Source organism: Eremomyces bilateralis (assembly GCF_010015585.1).
Source record: "Eremomyces bilateralis CBS 781.70 unplaced genomic scaffold P152scaffold_40, whole genome shotgun sequence".
In the NCBI taxonomy this organism is placed as follows: domain Eukaryota; kingdom Fungi; phylum Ascomycota; class Dothideomycetes; order Eremomycetales; family Eremomycetaceae; genus Eremomyces; species Eremomyces bilateralis.
In genome coordinates, this window is record NW_022985106.1 from 48,418 (window position 1) to 71,961 (window position 23,544).

At 53.4% G+C, this 23,544-nt stretch overlaps 7 protein-coding genes across 7 annotated transcripts; 4 read left to right on the forward strand and 3 right to left on the reverse strand.

The window, feature by feature from the left end:
• Positions 1 to 138: 138 nt before the first annotated feature.
• Positions 139 to 1,357, reverse strand: P152DRAFT_462773 (ubiquitin-conjugating enzyme). Its single transcript, XM_033680411.1, has 3 exons — positions 938 to 1,357; positions 730 to 822; positions 139 to 656 (listed from the first exon to the last, which is right to left on the reverse strand). Exons 1-3 carry the CDS (start codon positions 1,104 to 1,106, stop codon positions 400 to 402), a joined length of 519 nt encoding a protein of 172 aa, XP_033529830.1. The 5' UTR covers positions 1,107 to 1,357; the 3' UTR covers positions 139 to 399.
• Positions 1,358 to 1,448: 91 nt separating this feature from the next.
• On the forward strand, positions 1,449 to 3,747 carry P152DRAFT_499247 (uncharacterized protein). Its single transcript, XM_033682293.1, has 2 exons — positions 1,449 to 2,506; positions 2,576 to 3,747. The coding sequence occupies exons 1-2, from the start codon at positions 1,792 to 1,794 to the stop codon at positions 3,520 to 3,522; spliced, it is 1,662 nt and encodes a 553-aa protein (XP_033529831.1). The 5' UTR covers positions 1,449 to 1,791; the 3' UTR covers positions 3,523 to 3,747.
• Positions 3,748 to 9,373: 5,626 nt separating this feature from the next.
• Positions 9,374 to 10,741, forward strand: P152DRAFT_405918 (glycoside hydrolase; the record flags this gene model as incomplete). Its single annotated transcript, XM_033676841.1, has 1 exon — positions 9,374 to 10,741. A coding segment is annotated over one exon (1,368 nt), but the record flags the coding sequence as incomplete, so codon positions are not given.
• A 302-nt stretch (positions 10,742 to 11,043) lies between these two features.
• On the reverse strand, positions 11,044 to 12,986 carry P152DRAFT_252328 (DUF605-domain-containing protein). The gene is made up of 3 exons (XM_033674719.1): positions 12,740 to 12,986; positions 12,464 to 12,692; positions 11,044 to 12,406 (listed from the first exon to the last, which is right to left on the reverse strand). Exons 1-3 carry the CDS (start codon positions 12,840 to 12,842, stop codon positions 11,347 to 11,349), a joined length of 1,392 nt encoding a protein of 463 aa, XP_033529833.1. The 5' UTR covers positions 12,843 to 12,986; the 3' UTR covers positions 11,044 to 11,346.
• Positions 12,987 to 13,175: 189 nt separating this feature from the next.
• Positions 13,176 to 15,247, forward strand: P152DRAFT_462777 (uncharacterized protein). The gene is made up of 3 exons (XM_033680412.1): positions 13,176 to 13,517; positions 13,565 to 13,572; positions 13,622 to 15,247. Exons 1-3 carry the CDS (start codon positions 13,368 to 13,370, stop codon positions 14,919 to 14,921), a joined length of 1,458 nt encoding a protein of 485 aa, XP_033529834.1. The 5' UTR covers positions 13,176 to 13,367; the 3' UTR covers positions 14,922 to 15,247.
• Positions 15,080 to 16,058, reverse strand: P152DRAFT_252246 (uncharacterized protein). Its single transcript, XM_033674717.1, has one exon. It carries the CDS (start codon positions 15,802 to 15,804, stop codon positions 15,238 to 15,240), a length of 567 nt encoding a protein of 188 aa, XP_033529835.1. The 5' UTR covers positions 15,805 to 16,058; the 3' UTR covers positions 15,080 to 15,237.
• Positions 16,059 to 20,360: 4,302 nt separating this feature from the next.
• P152DRAFT_253612 (dihydrodipicolinate synthase) lies at positions 20,361 to 21,887 on the forward strand. Its single transcript, XM_033674722.1, has one exon. It carries the CDS (start codon positions 20,611 to 20,613, stop codon positions 21,709 to 21,711), a length of 1,101 nt encoding a protein of 366 aa, XP_033529836.1. The 5' UTR covers positions 20,361 to 20,610; the 3' UTR covers positions 21,712 to 21,887.
• Positions 21,888 to 23,544: the final 1,657 nt, after the last annotated feature.

The following is a 23,544-nucleotide window of genomic DNA, read 5'->3' on the forward strand; positions in this document are numbered from 1 at the left end:
ACTGATTCAGGGTATGATCATAAACCTAAGTGATTAGTAGGCGGTTTGGGAGCTTTCTGGCCTATTGACGAACAGGTGTTGGGCGTGTCGAATCTAGTTCTAGAGCAGCGGATACAGACATGTAAGGTACGGTAATCCATATATCATTCGTATTCGATTGTATTCGGCGTGACTCGTTCGACTGCATAAGTAAGATATGTATACGAGAGGTAGACCTAGCGCCGTCATTGCAATTCCAGACCCATTCGCTTGGTGCGGATCACCACCTTCCGATCCAATTACCTAATCGCCTTAGTTCTCCGATAATATTGACGGAGCGGCAACGCAGAAATGCATAGCAAAAACCTCTCACCATCACTCCAGCACGACCATCTTGGAGCACTGATCGTCATCGGCCCATCAAAAGCTCTCCTGACTATCCCGCACGCACTTCCGCACGCGCTTTTTGAACTCGGGCGGATCGTCGCGCCACATGCGAGCGGCCTCGACGTTGGCGGGGCTCTCGTCGTTGGGGCTGGACAGCATGCTGATGACGGACAGCAGGATGGTCTCCGGGGTCTGGACAGGGCTCCAGCGCTCGGCGGCGGATTCGTAGCCGTATTTGTCTTCTTCTGGGGGGTGGAGGATGGAGATGCAGACTTCACCATTGGGGTAAACTGGTGGTGGTGAGTAATAGAGAGGTATGCGGGAAGGGGGGGACGAAAGAGGGGGGTGGGGTGAACGACATACTGTTGGGGTGCCAGATGGGGGTTTCGAACTTCATCTTCGGTGGCATTAGGGGATATTCTCTCGGGAATGAGAGGCGAGCTCGGAAGAAACCGCCTGCGATGGTAGTAATAGACAACGGTTAGCAACTTATTCTTGCACCAAGTACCGATCCAACTGCTGTTTATAAGGCACATGGCAACACCGCCTAGGTTGTCAAGAGGATACATACCGCCATAGTGCTTGCAGTCCTCATTGATCATCAGCATGACCTCCCAGTCAAAGACGTTATCGTCTACCAGACCACAGCTGATGCCGGGAATGTCCTTATCCTCTTGCATCTGCTTCAACTGGCGCTGCAGCAAGCCGGCCGTTGCCAACGAAGAGCTCGAGGAAGCCATATTGGTTGCTCTCTTTCCAATCTGTACCGGATCAGGGTGGGGGAGGGGGGTGCGGGGGATGGCGAGACGATGAGGAATTCGGAGGCGGCCAGAGGATTTTTATAAAGGAATCATGAGGAGGAAGAGGGAGGGGTGTTCGAGATGTGTTCGTGGGTGTGTTTGTGGTGTAACGGTGAAGATTTGTACAATGTTACCGGCTTGAGTGACAGTATACGGATGATGGTATTGTGCGTGTTGGTACCTTATTGGGATTCGTTATTGTTCGGAGGTTAAGAGGGACTTAGCCGCCCGTTAAGTTCCTTCGGCATTAACACCTACGCCATCTCATTAACTCCGACTGCAACTCATCACTCCAATACGCAAGCAAGTCGCTCGGTGCCTTGACGTCTGTGTATGTGGGTGACTATAATACGACAGAATACATGGGACTCTCAACACCCATCACCACAGTATTCCTACGACTAACCCTACGCTGCCAACATGTTCCTCTCTCTCACTTATAACCTCGATCTTCCTATTTATCCCCTCATTTGAAGCCATCTCTCAAAGGTTCCATGGTCTCACCGCCCTTCAGCCGGTATCTATCCAACCTCGAGTTACGACCTCGACCTTACTCGACCACCCACACCTCACCACACTCTCAACACCATAGCAACACCACTCACAACCTCTCTCAACGATCACGATGCCCTGCCAACTCTGCCACCACGACCCCTCCACCTCCTCCCCCCGCCCCTACCACTGCCCTACTTGCGTCGCCTCCGCCCTCCACCCCCATCGCCTCTCCCTCGCCAGCATCCTCCTCTCCAACGACGCCCTACGCACCCGCATCGACGCCGTGCTCGCCCCGCACACCTCACAGTCCGCCACGGACCTTGCACCGGGGAACCTCAACCTCGCGCTGAGCGGGAACGTTAGCGTCCTAGGTGACGGTGCCGGCGGAGGAGGGGGTGGGGGAGCCGGGTTCATCGACATGAACGAGGCTGCGCGCGCGGAGGGGTATCGGCGGTTGCGAGTGGAGATCCGGGAGGCGGACGAGCGGGCGGGGGAGGCGCGGCGGCGGGCGGACGGGCTAAAGCGGGAGGTGGAGGGGATGCGTCGGGAGGTGGACCGGCGGCGGGAGGGGTTGCGACGGCGGCGGGGGGATGGGGAGAGCGCGCGACATGGGTTGGGGAAGAGGGAGGATGGGGCGGTGGAGGAAGGGAGGCGGGGGGGAGGGCGGGGGGAGGTGAAGGGGACGGCCGTGATGAGGGCGGCGGTAGGGGCGAGACGGGTGCTGTGTCGGGAGTTGGGGGAGTTGGCGGGGTTGAGGCGGAAGAGAAGGCGGGGGAGGGATGGGGCGGTGAGGGAGGAGTGGACGGTGGGAGGGATGAAGGTGTGGGATTTGCGAGATATGACCGGTATGACCTAAATTTTCTTCTATTGACTCTCTACATCTTCCGAGAAAGTACTCAACTAATCTCCCCCAGCTGCCGACCCCCACCGCCTCACCGCCTCCCTCACCCACCTCGCCTACCTCACCGTCCGCGCCTCCCACTACCTCGGCCTCCGCCTCCCCGCCGAAATTACCCTCCCCCACCGCGACTACCCCCTTCCCACCATCCTCCACCCCAACTCCTCCTACCGCGCCACCGTCATCCCCTTCCCCGGCACTATCCCCACCACCTCCCCCTCCGCCTCCACCACCACCGCTGCCAAAACCCCCCGCGACACCCCCGTCCCCCGCCTTCTCTTCCTCGACAAATCCCTCCCCGAGCTCCACAAGTCCGACCCGTCCGCGTTCAAGAACTTCGTCGAGGGCGCCGCCCTGCTGGCATGGGATGTTGCGTGGCTGTGCCGCGCCGAGGGGGTCGGCTTCGTCGACCGCTGGGATGAGATCAGCAACGTCGGGCGCAATCTGTATCAGTTGTTGGTCGTCGGGACGCGCGCGGATACCGCGGGACGCGCGCCGGTGTCGTTGCCGCCGCGGTCGACGTCGCAAACACCACCGCCATCCGCGATGCCGGTGGGTCGTCAGGGGACCGAGCTCCCGTCTGCGGGCCGAGAGAACGGCGCGAGCAGCCCTACCACCACGCCCGACGCCGCGTACACGCCCTCGTTCGGCACGTATAGTCACGGCACGGCGCTAGCGTTCTTCGGGGGGGCGACGCCGACGACGTACATGCAGGGGTGGACGCACCGGTTGCCGAGCGCGTATATTGATAAGGTGCGGGGGTGTTTGGTGGAGCGGATCAAGGGGGCGGAGTGGGAGGTGTTGGATGGAAAGTGGGTGGAGGAGATGATGGAGGAGGGGGTTGGGGGGGAGGGGTTGGTGGTTGGGACGACGGGGGTGGAGAGGGGAGAGGAGGAGGAGGAGGGGAAGGGGAAGGCGAATGGGTGGATGAGGGTGGAGGGTAGGGGGAACGAAGGGAAGTAAGGTGGAGGTCCGGTTGATGAGTGCAAGACGTTGGAGGATTGTTTCGGATTGTGGATGTGATGTTGGCAGTTGACACTTGATCCTCAGAGACTAACATTGAACCTCAACTTCTGAAGCAAGCCGGCTACCTGGAGAGAGCTAATGACTTTACTACCTTATGAATTGGACATTTGATATTCCTTGGGCATATCAAGAGAGGACTTCATCGCTATGCACTGGTTTGAGGCCATGTCGAATGGATAATAGGCGGAGACTACTCACGTCTACAAGACAAAAGACAGCGAGCCCTTCTGCCGTATCCGTCTTCCCATTTGCATCCATCCCTTACAAGTGTAGACTTTTCCATCCCTTACAAGTGTAGACTTTTCCATCCATTACAAGTGTAGACTTTTCCGTCCCTTGTCAGTGTAGACTTTTCCGTCCCTTGTAAGTGGACTTTCCCGTCCATTGCAAGTGGAGGCTTTTCAATCTGCGCTGGCAGCTTCATCACCAGTCACAAGTCTCCGAGACCTGATACAGGAATCATGCAACAAAGGAACAACCCAATCGGTCACCGCCTACGGTCGCAACGGATCGGTCGAGACAGGGAAGTTATCCAAGGAAAGATCTACCGATTCCCGTTGTTTCAATGTTCGGTATGTCACTGCACCGCAGCCGGTCTCCTAGGGCCCACAAGGACCACTACATAGTTGCTATATAATGTCAGGACGTCTAAGCAAAGATCCAAAGTGCTAAAGATATCTGAGAGCCGATCCCTTTCTAATCGGTGTTACTGCTATGCAGGATGTGCGATACGTGATTAACACCTCCACCTACCCAAACCAGTCAATCGGTTTTTTCATCTGCAACGAGCTGATACTGGTCGACAGGTATTTATACTGTAGTTAGTGTAGCTGATTTCTTGCACCAACCAGAATGCAAACTGACGTGTCTATCCTCTGGAATGCGGAATACGCTTCTAAGCTTACATCGTAGTGGTTCAATGGGTCAAATAATCGTGTAAAGATAACTTTCTGAACTGTGCTAGAAGAAGCCAGTTATATATCTAGGACAAGGGACGGATAAAACTTATATACAACCACAGCACCAGTCCAGCCGATCGTTACCTAGAGAAATCAACAAGTCCAGGACCACACTGACTACCCCAAAGTCTGACGGCATTTAAGAATCAGGACTCTTAGTCAAGATCACCGGACAAGAGGATTTCGACCAATTGGATATATGAAGATCACAGACTAATTCTCGTCAGATTCATCCTCACTCTTCTATAGAATACGAAATATACGGTACCAGAAGATGTAAAGTCCCGATTCTCAAATACGGCAGACCTTGTGGCAAGAAAGTGTATAATCATAGGAGGACCAAGTGGGAGCGTATGTGAGATACAGCGGACACTGCACAGGCACGCAACATTGAAGTGTATATAAAGTGCTTGTCTATCTGCTCTCAACAACTCCATCAAACACTCAAACACTTCATATTTGGTTCCAATAATTGCAGCCAAACTTATCACTCACAAACGTACTTCTCGAAACCTCAAGCTACACTATCCTAAACCCTTCAGCCGCTCCACTCCAAAATGCGCATTACACTCCCAACACCATTGCCATCCTCGGCGCCGTTCTCAGCCTAGCCAACCCAGGCTCAGCCTACGTAATCACCCTGTGGCAAAACTCCGACTGCAGCGGCAACTCTCGTGAGCTGAATGTCTACGACAACTCGCGCGCGCCCAAGTTGGACCCGGGATACTCTGCGATTCAGCCCAAGGCTTATGGCAATGGCAGGCAGAGGGCCTACATCTTTTCACCCGGTGACTGTGGCAACCTCGCGTCTACCATTGATAACTGGTGGGCGGATGGGGGGGGCAACAACTTTAAGATTGGGAAGTGTTTGGATCTGGGTGGGAGGGTTATGCATGCAGCTGCTTCTTATGCGGCGTAACGAGGGAGGTCTGGTAAGTATTTCTGCTCCTAACCCACTCTTACATTAATCGAGCTTATGAGACTCTTCATAGTAAAATATGAGTGCTCGTCGTTGAATGGGAGGGCGATTTGACGAGATGTTGTCAGTGGTCTTGTTAGGCCTTTACTGTCCTTACCTCTCCTAGTCTCATATTATGTAAATATATGTTCTTTTACGTCAAGACAAGCGACATAGTCAATTAGAATCTAGCTGTCTCTCAAGTATGTGCCTACATAGCTCAGTGTACTGATCCATTGCCATTCCGGTTAATTTAGTGAGCTTGATTTGTAGTGATTGGAGTCTTCACATAGGAAAAAGGGAAGGAGGAAAGATAAGACGAATAATAATAATATTACATTAATATTATTCCATTCAAACGACCGTCCAATATCTATAGATATAACCGTCTATAGATCACGAGTGTGGAGATACGTTGTGAAGTATCCCCTTGATGGCTGCAGTGCTTAAAGGCTAGTATTGTCGTACCAGGAGTGTTAGCCATGTGACTGACTACTGCCCCCTTCGACAGCCATATAATTATTAGGAAAACTTAGTCGTAACATAATGTTGCCCTAAGTATATAATTTCTCTAATTTCCCACCGAAAAATCTATGTGATTTCGTTGTGTAGGCAAATAATTTGAGTTTGATGGTGGAAACTGGTTTGGATGAGGAAGTTGAGCACTACCGCAAGACCTGACAACAATCAGAAACTGGTACAGTCCGTGGAATACGGAGATTCTGGCCAATTGCAACTCGAACTACATACCCTCCTTTTGTTTAACGAAACATAACTTTACCACGGAGTGTTAGAATCCTCCTTCTTTAATTGGTGTTATTTAATCAAATCAAGGTTAACCAGTTTCTGGATGTCGTCAAGTCTTGCGGTACTGTAGCGGTGGCCGTCAAGGGGATAGAATTACGGAATATATAGTATCTAACGTACCCCACAAGCGAGTGGTCACTACGAGCGTGGAGTCAAACCTAACCACGCAACACCAGTGAGCCAGGAAATCGGGTTGAAACATGTCTTTTAGGTCGTCCCGTTACTACAGATTAGTTTTTCTATCGGAACATCATATAATTACGACGTTGTAGAGACATCTATAATTGAAGTGGTTTGGTTTGGTTTGGTTGGGGCTGACCGCTCGCTTGTGGAGTACGTTAAAGCCTTAAAGGCAACCTTTGGTTGAGTACTCAGTTAAGGCTAACTGGCCCTGCCCTGTGTTGCTACAAATACATACACAGTCGAGGACACGGAGCCCACGTGATGAAGCTCACCCCTTCGACTACGCTGGGTTCTCCCAAGGGTTAGATGATCTATCATGGATCCTGAGAGTCAAGTCTCTAAAGATTCCCTTTCCGTCCGTTGGTGGAACCCCCTTCCTCACGATTGTCGTGTCCAGACCGTTCCAGCCACGCGCCGATCACGTCTCCATCGCCGTTCAATAGTCCCTCAGCGCCACGACCCAACGGCGGCAAGATCTGCGAAACGGTAAGATTATGAGATTAAGCATGGCACGGGGATGCAGGAGTGAGGAGAGGCGCAGGCGGAGGGGAAGGTCCGAAGGAGGGAATTGAATGGAAGGATTTCCGCTGGGATGGATTGGCGAGTTGGCGCTATTGGGAGTCAATTTGGGAGTCAATTTGGCGGTGGTGTAGTGGTGGTGACGAGGAGGGAGGACGTAATGCGAGCGGATTGGGGGGTGGGAGATTGGGAGATTAGATTGGGCAGATAGGCGGTGTTTGAAGAGCAAGACATGATCGATGTGTCGACTGATTGAGAGTGCAACTCGAGCGATAATTATGAGTTATCGTCATCGTCTTCTACTTCCTTTCCTCTTCATCACTGCGCTCCGCAATCCTCTCAATATATCATGAGTGAGACACATGGTGATCATCACCAATATTTAATCTCTAATATTAATCTCTGATATTAATATCGCAACAGATCGGCGGCCGCGAGGCTGAGAGCGAGAGGGGGAATCAGAGAAAGGAAGGACCTAAAAGGGGCTATCCCCATTAGGTTAGTCTGATCCTGCAAGGGGATAGGAACAGGATTAGCGTCTCGGCAACTCCAAGGGGAAAAGAGCACCGAGCATCCCATCCCCTCTCAAGTGTCAAATCTCGACTAGCCACCAGCCAAAGCTTCACACCGAGCTGTCATCTCGCACCTGTCAAATCACACCTGTCCAGGTGTTGGTCTAGTCAGCACTAATGAGCATGTATTTACCATTTCCTTTTCTGGTGGCTCCGAGACGCGACTGCCGTGGAGGAATCCAATTGATATGACTGATATTGCAGTCATCTCCAATGGTGCAAGACAATAGGAATCTTATTGTTCTAATATACCAACCCAATCTCCAATCACGCGCAATCAAGTTCGATAGATTTCTCACCCACCGCGACTGCCCAGCAGGTCTGGCGGCTCGGCGGCCCAGCACTCAGCACTCAGCACTGAAGTCAGCAGCCATTTCGCGGGAGCTGGGGCCGACTCATTGTGGAGAGAGCCTGACCTAATAGCCCGAGCTAATCGCTTGCCCGAGGCGGTGATGGATTAAATGAAGACACCCCACCAAGGCACTAACCGAAATCCCAGTGGGCGGTTGTTGGCACTTGAGAGACACTTGACAGAGCTAGGACGCCCACTTTGACTAAAAGCGGCAGCCTAGTTGCAGCTCAATCTCCGGCGTCCAATCAGATATTCCATGCCCCTGACGTTATCCCCATAATGGACTGGCGGAGTTGGCCCAAGCGCCATGCTCATGGCGCCGCACAACCCACCTCACACGCTCTCATTGGCCCCGCTCTCTCCCGCTTCATCTTGCATCGTCTTCATCCCCGTCTCGTTTTCTTGTTGATATGTCACTGTCCCTGTTGAGTTGTTCCCTGAGTATTCCCTGATCCCTCCCTGTCGATATTTCACCAATATCGCCCGTGCTCCTCCATCTTGTCCAACTGCAACCGTTCCTTACCGCTGGTCCGTTCCTCCTGTTCACTTGGCTTCCCCGGCGTTGCCGCTTGTGGTGAATTTCACATCCTTCCTGGCCCTTCGCTGGCCGCCTGGGCTCCTTAGTTCCTCCTCTCGTCCAAATGGCCAGCGCCTTGTGTCCCAACCAGGACGGCGTCTTCCATCGTGGCCCGTTCATCGGCTTCACGGTGGATCCGGCCGGGCAGTTCCTGGCCTTCCCTCCCTCATCCCTGGGCCAACTCCTGTTCCTTCGCCCAAGTTGCCAATCGCCCACGCCGCCCAATGCCCCAATCCGACCCCCCAAGGTCTCGCTCGCCCTGCGACCCGGTTTCCTTTCCCTGGTGCTGACTGACTCCGCTCTTTCGTCCCTCCACCCTCTCTCTCAACTGATCTTCCTCTTTTCTTCTTCTCTTTCCGCTCTTTCTGTCCGATCGTCACTCACTCTCTTTTACGACCGTACACGTCTGCCATTTTTTGCGCGTTTGCTGATATCTCAGCAAGTCCATTCGTTTGAACTCTCGACTGAGTAATCGTCCGCTGCCACTCCTTTCGCGGTTTCTCGTTCTTTGACACTAGGACCGTCGCTGTAACACATCGTCTCGCGGAGGAAGGATTCAAGATGAAGGCAGGACTCTTCGCCGTCGCCGCCGGCTCGCTGCTGGCGAGCGCCTTTGCTGCGGATCACCAAGGTCACGCAAAGTTCCATAAACGAGGAGGAAATCATACAGCTGCTCCCGAGGAAACATGCGGTTGCACCACATACACCACCTACTTCTATGGAGACGCAACGAGTACGTATTGATTTTCGTCACCCACGCACCCGGTTCGGCGAAGGAGAGGGAGTGGACATGCGGGTTATAGAATCATCTGAAAAGACATTGACAGTACAATAGTTCTCCCCCCTAAGCCATCTCCCCCCCCTACGTCGACCAAGCAAGAGCCGGTGCCTACTCAATTCGTCACCACTTGCCCGACTCCCGGCACCTACACTTTCCCCGCAACCACCGTGGTCGTGACATCCACCACTACCGTCTGCGAAGCGACGTCCCACCCGTTGACGCCTGGCCACAACACATATGGTGGTGTGACGACCGAGGTGACGACGTCCACTACGGTCACTTGCCCCTATGCCGCCGTCGAGACTTCCAACGGTGTCGAAACTACTGTCCTGAGCAGCACTGTGTACGTCTGCCCATCCGCCGGCACCTACACTCCGATCCCCGCGACCACCACATCCGTGCCGGTCAGCACCGTCTTGGTCTACCCCATCCCGGCTACCTACACTCCGGGCACCTATACCCGTGACGAGACTGTCGTGACGGTGACCGAGACCGACTTCGTCTACGTCTGCCCGTACACTGCCTCTGTCATCCCCGTCCCGGCCCCGACCTCTGAGACTCCTGCTCCTCCTCCCGCGCAGACTTCCGAGACGCCCGCGCAGACTTCCGAGACGCCCGCCAAGCCCTCGTCTTCCGCGCCCCCGTCCCAAGGCGGCATCAAGAGCAATGGCGACCAATGGGCCATCACCTACACCCCCTACTCTTCCAACGGCGCCTGCAAGACCTCTGACGAGGTCAACGCAGACATCAGCATCATCGCCGGCAAGGGCTTCACCACCGTCCGCCTCTACGCCACCGACTGCTCCGGCCTCGAAAACGTCGGCTCCGCCTGCTCCGCCAATGGCATCCGCATGATCATCGGCGTTTTCATCGACGCCGGCGGCATCTCCAAGGCGCGCGAGCAAGTCACCCAGATCGTCTCTTGGGGCAAATTCGACCTCGTCGATCTCGTCGTCGTCGGCAACGAGGCCATCTTCAACGGCTACTGCAGCGCCGGCGAGCTCGCCTCCTTCATCGGCGAGTGCAAGGACGCCTTCACTTCCGCCGGCTATTCGGGCCCCGTCACCACTACCGAACCCCTTAACATCATCCAGCTGCACGCCGCCACTCTCTGCCCCGCGGTCGACGTTGCCGCCGCCAACATCCAGCCCTTCTTCAACCCCGAGACCTCACCGGAGTTGGCGGGTACGTTCGTTGCCGGTCAGCTGGCCCTCGTCAGCGCCGCCTGCGGCGGCAAGGATGCGTACAATCTCGAGTGCGGCTGGCCGAGCAGCGGCAGCGCCAACGGTGTGGCGACTCCGGGTACCGATGCGCAGCGTGTCGCCCTGCAGGGCATCGCGAGCGCCGTCGGGAGCCGGACGGTGTTCTTCAGCTTCAACAACGATGACTGGAAGCACCCCGGCACCTTCGGCGTCGAGCAGCACTTCGGCTGTGTGGACATCTTCTAAATTATGGTTGATGTTGGAGTGGAAGAATCACGTTGATGATTTTGGTGGCGAGCTGTCAGTTTGCAGAGTTGTAGCCACATGTGTGGGCGGCCTATGAATCCTACGAACGGGGATCTCACTTTGCATACTACGGACTCGGTACGGTAGCGGTAGCTGTTTTTTCTGGAGATGTTGACAATATTTGTCGCGGATTTTTTCGAATCTTCATGGGAGGGGAAGCGAGGGGGTTTGGTTTGGTGTGTGCAACGTACACGGAGAGAGTGCGAGAGGCAGTTTTTCGTGTAATTAGTGTCTAATCGTATTGTTTCGTCTGTCTTTACGACTTTGCTTCCATTGTTACAATGTGTCGTATGCTGTGCTGCTTCTTTATCGAGAACGTAGCTTGATGGTCATCCGTCCATCAACAGTATCGTATTCTCTATTTACTATCCTTGCTCCAGATCTTCATTCATAGCTGGCTCTCCCTAATCTATCCACTACCCAACCCAACCCAACCTCAACTCCTCACCGCTCCCACCTATCCCTCCCCCCACCCCCTTCATCATCTCATGCCTTTCCATATAAAAAAACCCGCCTCCTAGCTCCTTCCCTCCTTCTCATCCCGCTCACTCCGCCCCCAACGCCCTTAACGCTACCCGCAGCTCCTTCACCGCCGTCACCACGTCCTCGAACTGCATCGCCGACACGGCCCAGCGCGCGTGTTTCTGCGCGTCGGCAATGGACTCGTCGTCGGTGCGCAGGGTTGAGAGGTGCGGTGTTGGGGGCGCGGGTTGCGTGTATGAAGCGGGGGGTGCCGGTGCCGGTGTCGGTGCGGGTTGCGGCGTGTAGTGCTGTTGGGGAAGTTGGGGGTGATGGGGTTGCGGTTGCGGTTGCGGTGAGGGGTGGAAGGGTAGTTGTTGCTGGGGTGGTTGGTGAGGCGCCTGGGGGGTGGGTGAGGGGCGGTAGAAGTCATGAGGGGAGGCGGCTGGTTGGTGGTGCTGGGAGGGTGGGGGTTGGAATGGGGGTTGCTGCTGGGGAGGTGGAGCGTATGGCGATGGTGTCGGCTGCTGCGAAGGAGGGGAGTAGTGCGGTGTTGGATCCTGAGGAGCAGGGGAATATTGCGGTGTCGGATTCAGCGGAGCGGATGTCTGTGAAGCGGGAGGGAGGCCCGCGCTATCGCCCGGCGCGGTGGACAGATTCGGGTCGCGCGGTTCGGCGGTGAAGGTCGGGACGGGGGGGAAGTAGCCGCCGCCACCTACGGAGCCAGTGCAGGAGGCGGGTGGTGAAGGCTCCAGGGGGGATACCTCGTCGTGTTGCGGAAGCGACGGAGGTTGGGAGGTGTGCAGCGACCGTATGGATGGGGTGGGCTGGGCGGGTACGACGGGGGATCGAGCGGGTGGTATCGGCGACGTGTCGTCGTCGGACGGCGCGCCTTCGACAGAGGGAGGCTGCCAGTTGGAGGAGCCGTCGATGGTCTGCACCTCGGGGTCGTTGGGGTCTTCAGGTGGGGGTTCTGGTTTGGGGTTGGAGAGGTTGGGGTCTTCGCCGGCGCGGATGGCTTTCACGATGCGGACGGCGTGGTATTTGGCGTATTTGAGTTTGGCGGCCACGTCGGGTTGTCCAGGCTTCCAGATGCCGATCAGGTCGAGGAAGGTGATGGCGGCTTGGAGAGTGTCTGCGGTTTGTCTGGCTCGATATTAGGGGTTGTCGTTTGTGGAAATCCGACAGGCGGAGGCTGCTTACTTGGTCACCGTGTCGGTTCGGATGGCTTTCTCTCCCCGATCCAACACTTCATATGCAAACTGCTCGACATACGCTTGCGCCGCCGCATCGTCCAATATCGCAGATTCCCCCGCATGGGTGGTCTTCATCTTCTCGAGCTTATCCATTAACGTGGTCGTATAGGTCATGCACTCGTCATCCTCGGTATGCATCCCCTTGGCGAGGATCTGGTTGACGATGTGGTACTCGCCTAGCCCATGTTAACTCCCATACCACGATTTGGGACAGGATACATACACCAGTAAGCTATAACGGGTTTGAACTTTTCCAGTTGCGAGGCCCGGACCGCGAACCGGGTGATATCCAAGCTCTTGAGTTTGGCGGGGATATTCGCCGCCATTGTGTCGCTACTCTTCTACTATTTCTAAGATCGTAAGATTGGAATCTTATTTCCGGATTAACTTCGACAATCATTTAGCATCGAAGACAAGCAACCGTTCGTAAATCTCTAGGCTGCGATCAGTGCGATGGCATTTAATATCAAGTGACGTTGGTGGTAAGGCTTCCAACAACTCCCCAATGGAATATGGGACGATTCACGTGCCGGTCCCACAGCCACAGCCCAGACTTTGACACCTAATATGCCTTGTTGCCTTGTATCACATTCAGATTCAGATTCAGATTGCATTGCTGTTGCTGTTGCAGTGTTGTGTCATGTTTCCAATGGCCCCTGTGGTATCTTCACCACCAGAGAGTACCGCATGAAAAGGACAGCTTGTCCAAATAGCCTATGCCACATGCTTAACACAACAACACTTGCACGTCGTCCGGTTTATGATCTACCGGTCTCTGTTCTCTCCAATGCTGTAGTTCGATTCTTTTTGTAATTGCTTCAGTAACTCGTTCGCCGTGAGTGCCATCCACCATGATCCGCTCCGTCGCATTAGCAGCTACAGCTGCATACCTGCTTTTGAACCCCGCTGCGGCCGCGGGCTTGTATACAAAAGGGTCGCCGGTTCTCCAGGTCGATAGTACAAACTATGACCGTCTCATTACAAAATCCAACTACACATCTGTAAGTCAAACCGCATTGGCATCAAGAGGTTGCTAACCCCTCTCTAGATCGTCGAGTAAGGAACATATATCGTTTCCAACGAGACAATCCTAACAATATATCAGATTCTACGCGCCTTGGTGCGGACATTGCCAGAGCCTCAAGCCGGCATACGAAAAAGCGGCCAAGAGCTTAGATGGCCTCGCCAAGGTCGCCTCGGTCAATTGCGACGCGGAAGAGAATAGGCCGCTCTGCGCTCGTTTTGACGTCAAAGGATTCCCGACTCTCAAGATCATCAAACCGTCGAAGAAGCCAGGAAAACCCACGGTGGAGGATTATCAGGGCCCGCGGACTGCGAAAGGCATTACCGATATCGTTGTGGACAAGATCCCGAACCATGTCACAAGGGTCAAGGACAATGAGCTAGACGGCTGGCTCGATCAGGACAATAGTACGGCGAAGGCGATTCTCTTCACTGAGAAAGGCACGACGAGCGCATTGTTGCGTGCACTGGCCATTGACTTTTTGGGTAGCATCAATGTTGCGCAGATCAGAAACAAGGAGGAGAAGGCAGTGGAGGCGTTTGGTATCGCCAAGTTTCCGAAGCTAGTTCTCCTCCCAGGGGGCGACAAGGAAAGTTTGGTTTACGATGGGGAGATGAAGAAGGAACCGATTTCGAAATTCCTTTCTCAAGTCGCTACTCCGAATCCGGATCCTGCGCCTGCACCGGAGAAGGCGAAGAAGCCGAAGAAGGCTTCAAAGGCGAAATCAACCGAGTCGGATTCCTCTGAAGAGGAAATTCCCCATGACAAGCCTCAAAAACCCATCATTCCGGACGAAGCGACTGAAGAGGCTTCCAGTGCCCCACTAGTCGTCGCCGGAGCCCCAGAAATCCCCGAAGCCCAGGCTGGTGCCGACCTCCAAGCTGCTTGCCTCTCGACCAAATCCAAGGTGTGTGTTCTTGCCCTCCTGAACCAAAATTCGGACGGCGACGAGAGCGCATCACAACTACTTGGCAGCCTCAGCGACATTGCCTTCAAACATGTCCAGAGGAAGGCGAAAATCTTCCCATTCTACTCGGTCCCGTATGGAGAAGAACAGGAGAAACTTCGAGAGCAGCTTGGTTTGAAGCCGAGCAGCGACCTCGATCTGATCGCGACGAATGGCAAGCGGTCGTGGCTCAAGCGATACGGAGGCGAGAACTACGGCGTGATGGCGGTGGAGACCTGGATTGATGCAATTCGAATGGGAGAAGGAAAGAAGGAGAAGTTCCCTGAGGGTGTCATCGGGGTCGAAACCGTGGAGCCGGAACCGGAGGCACATCAGGAGGAGTCGCAACCGATCATTGACGATCAGGAGAACCCATTGAAGGTTGAGATCGTCGAAGAGATCATTGAAGAGACCTCTCAGCATGATGAGTTGTGAGACCTACGGACGTCTTTGGACTTTCCATGTACTATATGAATTCTAGGCGTTCCGCAACAGGCGATATTCGGAAATGTTTACCATTGAAGCGCTAGCATTTCATAGGAAACTCGGATTGACTTCGCACCTGCCTTCGCTTCCGAGGCGGAGTTGCCCGATATTAAGTGATTGAATCAAAATCTCTGGCATCGTGCATGGGAGTGGATCCGAACGAAAATTTCTGGACGTTCGAGACCGCAACGCGTGGGATTTCCGCTGCCTTGCGCGGGTGGTGAATTGATATCCAATAATCGTGTCCTGCTAGATTCACCTTACGTTATAGTGCCTGGCGATCAAATCTCTTCAGCAAGACCGTGTCAATGTGTTCTATCACCCACTGAGCAATGATGAAGTTGACGATCTCGAATACGTACAATCGTGAACCGCAAAGGAACAACCGTGTACATAACAAGCCGCACATGCGGCAGTACGACCGGAAGTACATTCTGGCCAATTGCTCTTCTACAAGCACTAGGCAGTATTTGTATAGCTTAGCCGTGAGAGTGTGAGACGTGGTGGTCGACCGGTCATGGCAAACACAGGCGCAGAACTCTGCATACGGGACGGCACGAGACCTCTCTGCAGAGTCTCTGGTGCATTTTCTGGAATGCTTCAGCTTTCCTGCAGTGAAGGCCATCCATACGCATGGGAAAAGATCAGCCGTCTCAGACCGGCCGTACAATGTAAACTCGTCGGTTCTCCTTTGGTTCGACTGCATGCCGTTCGAACCAAGTGCTCGAGCAGTTCGGCAGATCATCCACCAACCACCATCCTCCACGCTTCCCACAATACACCTATAGGCGCATGCGCGGTAACGGACGCTACCGACACACTTGACTAACATCGTGAATTCAATAAGCTGGAAGACTTGCTTAATATGACTCGCTGTTAACGTAACAAGCTGCACACATCTCCGCCAACTTCGGGCCACCGGGGTCGCCCTCGTGATGGCAAGATTCTTCCCTCATGCATTCCCCGGACCCCATGAATCGTCGCGAGCACGTATGAGAAAGCTCCACATCGTCCAGCACCCCTTGCATGGAAGTCCTTGTACCGGGACTTCCTCCAAGTACTTCTCAGCTTACGCGGTAGATCAAGGAAAGGGTGGATTCTAGGGAAATGCACTTTGACGTGGCTCAGCCATCCGAAAATTGGAATCCTGGAATCAGTAGACCTCATGCGGAGTCAGTTGCGGCATCTCCGCCTCTTTGCGCTCACGGCTCCATTCACCATTGGCGATACGGCTTCAACATCGACCGGGACCCTTCTCCACATACGCAAGCTGTGACGCGCATCACCAGCTAGGTTGCTTCTCCAGTTCTCCTAGAGGGGTAGTCGACCCCGCACGCCGGATGTGCAAGTCTGCAAGTAATCGAAGACTTGGCGAAGCGGATGCCAGCTCCACCAGGCGCATTGAGTCGGAATTCGAGAATCAACGAACGTTTCGTGTGGTGACGGCGGAATCAGACCGGCAAGAAATACCGGAGACATATGAACGGACTGAGGAAGTGGTTTTGTTCTTCAAGAATAAGCGGATTCTGGTGTGGGATGAGGTCCATCAACCCGCTATTAGTTAGCCAGACTTACGTTCCCTGTGAATATTACCCCAGAGTTTGAATTGGATCGGCGCTGGTCGACGGAAGTCGGGTCAGGACCTTTGCAAGGTTCCTTGCGGTTATTCAATAGCACCTCTAGGCTCTCTTGTAACTTGTACCTGGTAGGAGGAGTGGGATATTTGTTGGAGTCCAAGAGCACTATGGAAAGGCGACTGCGGGGAATCCGATAGGAATGAAAGCCGAACCTTCATTTCCACATATACCTGAGATTAATGCCGTTATCCAAGCTCTTTAAGATTTAGACCCATTATTCAACAATGTAACGATGCACAAGGAACCCGTGGGATGTGTGCTAATAACTATGGCACTTTCTACCAAGGCATTGCTCTAGGATTAGGATTTGGATGTCTCGAGGCGTCCGGGTCTCCAATAATCCAATTGAGTGTTCGTGACTTTTGCTGAACGGATCAAAGTCGAAAGATGGACGACAGAGGACAAACCTAACGAAATGCACCATTATGGCCTACATCATCAATTTCAGATTAAACCATCAGCAGCAACAATCTGTCGGCGGTCACAATCTCACAATATTTTGGCCAATAGCACATGGATCACTACCACCCGTCTCACATCTCAAGTGCTCAGCCAGGCAAGCCCTTAGTATCGATCGGGCGTAGTGTCCGGAATATGTATGTCAATTGTCATGAACCCAAGCTGGTTCTCCGGAGAAGTAGTCGAAGGAGCTCGTTAACTCAAAGTTCCGAATCCCGGGGAATCCCTCCTCGCCCCTCGTGAGTGGAGGACAGTGAGTCAATTCGCGTCGCTCTCGAATTTCCACGACGTGTCACTGGCTCGAGGCACGACTGGCCAGATGAGGCTTTGACCAGCCCCTCTCGCGAAACCCCCAGATTCTCCGGAACGAATGAGAATATACTGTGGGGTAATCGCCTCCTGATCTAGACCAGGGATGCCAATATCGCAGAACGCAAGTCATATCAGCCGTGTCACCGGGAAATCGATGGGGGCGGCCAAGGGACTTTGGTGCTTTCGTACGAGGGCTTTGTTGGGGGTCTGGCCCAAGAAGAACGAGAGGGAAATGCAAATTTGCTGCCAGCCAGACCAGGCTCGAGTGGTTCAGGGCCTCCTTATACTGATACTGAGGTCATGTCTAACTGAAGTCTCCCTCATCATACGCCATCGGGTGGGGGTGATGGAGGTGGGAAAGTATCAACTATCACATCCGCAACTCCTCGTGGTCACCAGCCAAGGTGGCAAAAAAGATCACCAGGAAATTGCCCAGGCACCAGAGCGTTGAATTTCTACAAAAGCAAACATCACACCAACAAACCCGACTCCAGGGCGACGAGGAAGCAGGAGGAACCTAACACCATGCTCCCGGGACAGACTATCGCTCGAAGTCAAACACGCGGCGCACTTTGCTTTTGACGTTCATTCGTCTTTGTGGAATGCTCCCCTTACTTCCTTGATCCTCGAGATACCGGTCTCACCCCAATTGACTGGTCATATTACATCCATTAGCTCGAAATTACCTACCTTAGTCAATCACAAAAGGAAATATACTAGACTCTATACCGTGTAAGCTTCCTATGATCAAGGAAAGCGATAGCTTGTCAGTCGTCATACACACTACCATGCACTACCTGTTGCCGTGAGCCGTTGCGTCCGGATAGCTAATGTGGAGATCAGAATTGGGATAAAAGATCCTGCCACCTGTGACATTTCGGAACTCCAGCAAAATGGCCTGAGGTTGGGTTTATTGCGTAAGGCAAAACGTGGGGGTGGAGCCATTAATCAATCAATCAATCGGGGTATCTCCTGAGCCCTGAATCATTCCGCATCAAAGACACAAATTTTGCTTGCTGATTGGAGAAAAAGGATCATGGCTTTGCTAACCGTGAAGCCCCCAAGGCTGGAATAGTCGAATACCTACTCGAATTAACATGGATTTCTCCGTTTTCGCTTTCTCGGCCGATGTTGACCTCGCCCAAGAGTCACGATGGCACTTGAATTCAGCTTTTGGTCGATTCACGATGTGCTTCATGGACCCATGGGTAGCAACTAGCAACTGATGCCTTTAAAGTTTGAACCGGTGAGTAAATCTTAGGCAGGCGTTAAATATGCAGCAGCCATTTGGCAAGTTGCTAAGCCCCGAGTGGCCTTTCTACCCTGCGGAAAGTCACCGTTCGTCATCAACAGCGAGTCGACATCCTACGGCGGCCGTTTTAGCCACAAAATATCAGAGGACATGCCTTACTCGGTACATACCATGTACGCAAAATATACACGACGAGGACCCCTTCGCACTATGATATTAGTGAGAGCATTCAAACAAAAAATTCAAAATGCTGACTACCCCATGAAGTTAACCATGGAATAATTGGAACCACATCCGCGGTCTAGAGGGGGTTTGATACGGCAAATCATTCCACTGCTCGACCCCACCCCCACACGCTAACAGATGAGAACCAGGCAATTCGAGCGAACCTGAAATGTGGGCCTTTAATTTGGGCTTTGGGGCAAGAAAGGGATTGTCAGTTGGTCACTCTGCCGCGCTGCTGGTCGCAACCAGGAATTGGGTGCAGCGCTAATATCGACGCCAAAAACGGTCTGGGCGGAGGGAACTGGACCATTCACATTGCAGCCAGCAGCAATAGTGCCGTCTCTCCATCTTTTGTCATGCAGATCATCGTTGTCGCAACTAGCGAACTCACACCAAAGACTTCTCGCATCACACGGCGAAAACTTGGGTTGCAATCCGACGCGGGTTGCTCCATCGAAATCCTTCCAGATGCATTTGGACACCCTGATGTGAGTGATGCCTCGAACAGTCGAAAATAGCCGTCCGGGTGCACCGCCTTAACTCGCGTTACTCATGAGTCCCGACCCATCGCTGCCACCTTCTACTACGTATGGTTGGTGGAAAGGCCGCGTGTGGAGCAGATTCTTCGCCTGAATCCGCGCTTTCAATGCAACTATGCAAGGCATCGTGATGCAAGCATGGTCAATGATGCCGTCACGCTGACTTCACACCGTTTTCGGAACACTGCCTTTCAAGTTTCAAATGCGTGCCTCGCGGTCGGGGAAGCGAGAAGGAACCAGTGCTAAAGTTAGGGATGCCACGCCAGTAGCTACCAACGAACACGGAAGCAAACTGGCCCGCTGGATTGCTCGGTTTTATGTTCAAATGGGCAAGGGGGTGTATGGCAGTCATCGGTCTGATTTCATCTGTTGTCCTTTCTCCAGTCTATCGTGAGGCAGTAAGGCGTCATCTCAACCCAATCCTTTTCACAGCATTGGATGGTTATCGGTCACCATGCCCACGAGACAATCATTAGCAAAAGCAAATCCTTCAGGTCCATGGTTACCGGTATTTGCAGCGGAGAACCGGATCACCATCAGGCCATGGTATCATCTCCCCTCCATAGGCCGGTCGGCCGGCTGGGGCAACAGTGAATCACGAAGAGGTCGTCTCCACCAGCGAATCACATCCCATTTGCAGCCAGCGCAAACGGCAGTGTTACGGCACACTTTTCCCTCATCCCACGCCGAGTCCTCCCCAGTACCCGTCCCATAATACCGATTAACTATTCAAAATTTCCCGCATCCTGGTCATAGTGGTTTTGTTCCTGGCATCATTAGCCTTGATCGCCGCCCTCCTTGGCGGTTGGCGCACGAATGCACGATACTCGCTGGAACTTTGCCTCATCACCCTCCACATCTCCGCCTCGCCATGCCTGTCATCGGTCGCCTGGGTCCAAACGGCCATCATGATATTACAGGCTGGACTAGCAATGTACTGTGACTTACGTGACTACCGTCCCTAGTACTTCTGGATGGTCAGCTGAACCCCCACACTTTCAACGTCACGCGGTTGTTGAGCCGCTCTGGAGCACAAAGTCCATTATATAAGGCAGTTCCAGCCATTCCCTTCGTCGAACAGATCCGTGCCATTCCGTACTTTTTTACTCGTTTCCATATCGGCGTCTACTCTTTTTGAGTCAATTCTAGATTTCCTGTCATCAAACAAGTTTCCTTGGCCTGTTATTCAAACGCCTTCCCATCCACTGACTACCATGGCTCCCCACAAGAGCGATTCACCAGCGGGCAGCTACACAGATTCCTTCTCCGCTATGTCTCTTATGAGCAGCTCGGTGAACCGCACGCAATACATGCGCGATCCTATTCAGGATGGGTTTGAGACCAGTTCAGTGGAATCAAACGACATGGAAATCCGTCGCCCGCTCATGCCAGGCATCTACGTTCCTACGGTTACCTTCTTCAAACCAATCACAGAAGATCTGGACTTGGAGACGATAGCGAGCCATGCTGTCCGCCTTGCGGAAGCTGGGGTTGCTGGCTTGACGACGCAGGGTTCCAACGGAGAAGCGGTTCACCTATCTCATCGTGAACGGGATCGAGTCACCATCGCTACTCGCAAATCATTAGATGATGCTGGCTTCGGATTCATGCCCATCATTGTCGGTTGCGGCTCTCAATCAACACGGGAGACAATTGAGTTGTGCCATGAAGCCCAGGCAGCTGGTGGCGATTACGCGCTTGTCCTTCCACCAGCCTATTATAAGGGGCTCTTCAACCAAGACTCCGTCATGACGTTTTTCCGTGACGTCGCCAGTGCCTCCCCCATCCCTATCCTGATCTACAACTACCCCGGTGCCGTTTCCGGGATCGACCTGTCCTCGGATGCCATCATTGAGCTCGCGAAGCATCCGAACGTCGTCGGCTGCAAGCTCACGTGCGGCAACACCGGGAAACTGAACCGCATCGCTGCCGCCACTCGCGCCGCCACAATCCCCGAGGCCGGGTCGGGCTTCATGTGCATGGGCGGCTCTGCCGATTTCATCCTCCAAACCTTCGTCGGCGGCGGATCCGGATGCATCGGCGGTCTCGCCAACGTGGCGCCGAAGGCCTGCGTCAAGCTGGTCCAGCTGTATGAGGAGGGGAACTTCAAGGAGGCGCGGAAGCTGCAGGCCATCGTGGCACGCGGGGACTGGGCGGCCATCCAAGGCGGTTTGGTCGGTACCAAATGCGCGATGCAAGCCCATTTCGGGTACGGGGGGTTCGCGCGGAAGCCGTTGCCAAAACCGACCAAGGACGAGGTCAGGCGATGGAGAGAGGGCTTTCAAGAATTGGTGGACTTGGAAAAGTCGTTGTGATGGGTTGGATCAAGCCCATTTGACTGGAGAAAGCATCTGCAGCACGCGATTGCTCTCCATTTTCTTTCGACTGTCTTACCTGCAGTAATTTTCGATCGTCTGGATTAGCGCACCGATGCATATTCCTCGACCTTTCACGTTGACATGCGATTTTGCACTGGCGTTTTGAGGCACCCTGCATTTCACGGCGTCATTTTGGAGATTTTCCCGATTTTTTGTCACCCGACCAAATTGAAGAAGGGGCATGGTTCTAGTCCCATTCACTATCGCCTAACCAGCTTCCGAGCAGGTGGCTTTCGGAATGGGACAAAGCAAAAACGAGGCGGCCTCCCTCATATTGCTTTTTTCTGTCTCACCTTTCCCGTTTCCACCAATGGTTTTGCGGCGGATCTTCCCCCCTCAGTCCTCTCCCGCTTCGGTTCGTTTCTGTAAATACTCGCGTGCATGTCTCATCACTCATGGGTCCTTTTCGCTTCGTTGGGCAGTGGACAATGCGGCTATGGATGCGGCTAAAAAGCAAGCGGTGCCTATCAAGAGCATGATGGCTTATGGCACCACTAATGTCTTTCATTTCGAGCTTCCACCGAAGATTTCGACTTTCTTTCACTTATGGCAGCGGGTTAACCGAGTCCAGTGGGCGGCATCGTGAGCAAGTTTTGTCAACTGCTTTATTGTTTTGATTTTCATTCCCGTAAAGGGAACGCTACGGCGAAAGCGGGCAACATTGAGCAAAAATGCATTGGGAGTTATGGCATCTGGGCATTGAGTGAATATATCCGTCCGCGGGACTGGGTAGGAAGTTAATAGTTTCTAAGTTCAATGGAATCGATATTTGTCTCACACATTGCTTCCCTATCTTGCCGCACGTTCGCCCCTGTGCCTTTCTGACCTTGGAAGTGGGAATGCAAGTAGGCGTGGGCCACAAGAAGTTGATCGGCGCTTGGGGCTTGGATTCCTCGTATCAACGATACTATCGAAAAGATCCATTCGCGCCGACCCCGGCATATCAAAGCCCTGCAACCATCCACACCACATAATTCTTGACGTTGCCAGATCAGGTTTTATGAAGCTTTGCCCTCGCCAGCATCGAGTCCAACCGGATCGCGACCTCGTACCTACGTAGAACAATTAGGAACTTCCGCGGAGCCATGTTCCGCATACGGCGTATCAGTAATACGTGAGGTGTAATCCGTAATCGGAACAGGCTTGGACCATCCTCTTATCTCCTGCACGGGAACGGGACTTCCCTCTATCTTCGCCAGACTATCTTATTAGCCAGAACCATGGCCGTTTCCGACGTTCGGAGACTTCACCGACTTGGTTTTTCGGTACGTGCGTGCATGTCATGGCCATGGCGAAGGAATAGGCCCCAACATCGAATTTCAAACCAGCTCATCTGCGCTCAGCTGTCAATCTTGCTGATTGTCCATCGACCATAGATGTTCAGTCGAGGCAGGCAGGGAGGCCCAAAACCGGCCACACTAAATCCATGCTGCGCCACACTTCATCTCAACTACGTTCAGTTCCCACCCTCTGACGTCGGCGGCTTCTGAGAGTCCTCATCCATTATCGAAATCTCACGCTCAATCGATCAGCAACATGTAGACTCTATTAAGCGATGTTTGTTTTCCTTCGAGGTTCTATCTCGCGTGCGCATTATTCACATTTGGTCCATGGTTCCGTTCCCGGGTTAGATTCCAAGGGGTTCCGGTATAAGCGAAACGTGTCACGGTGCCACGAATCACGGTATCGAGCAGGAAAGAATCAAGTATCGCATGCTATTGTACTCTATACCATATCCACTGTCGTCTCATACATACATGGGTATCCCCT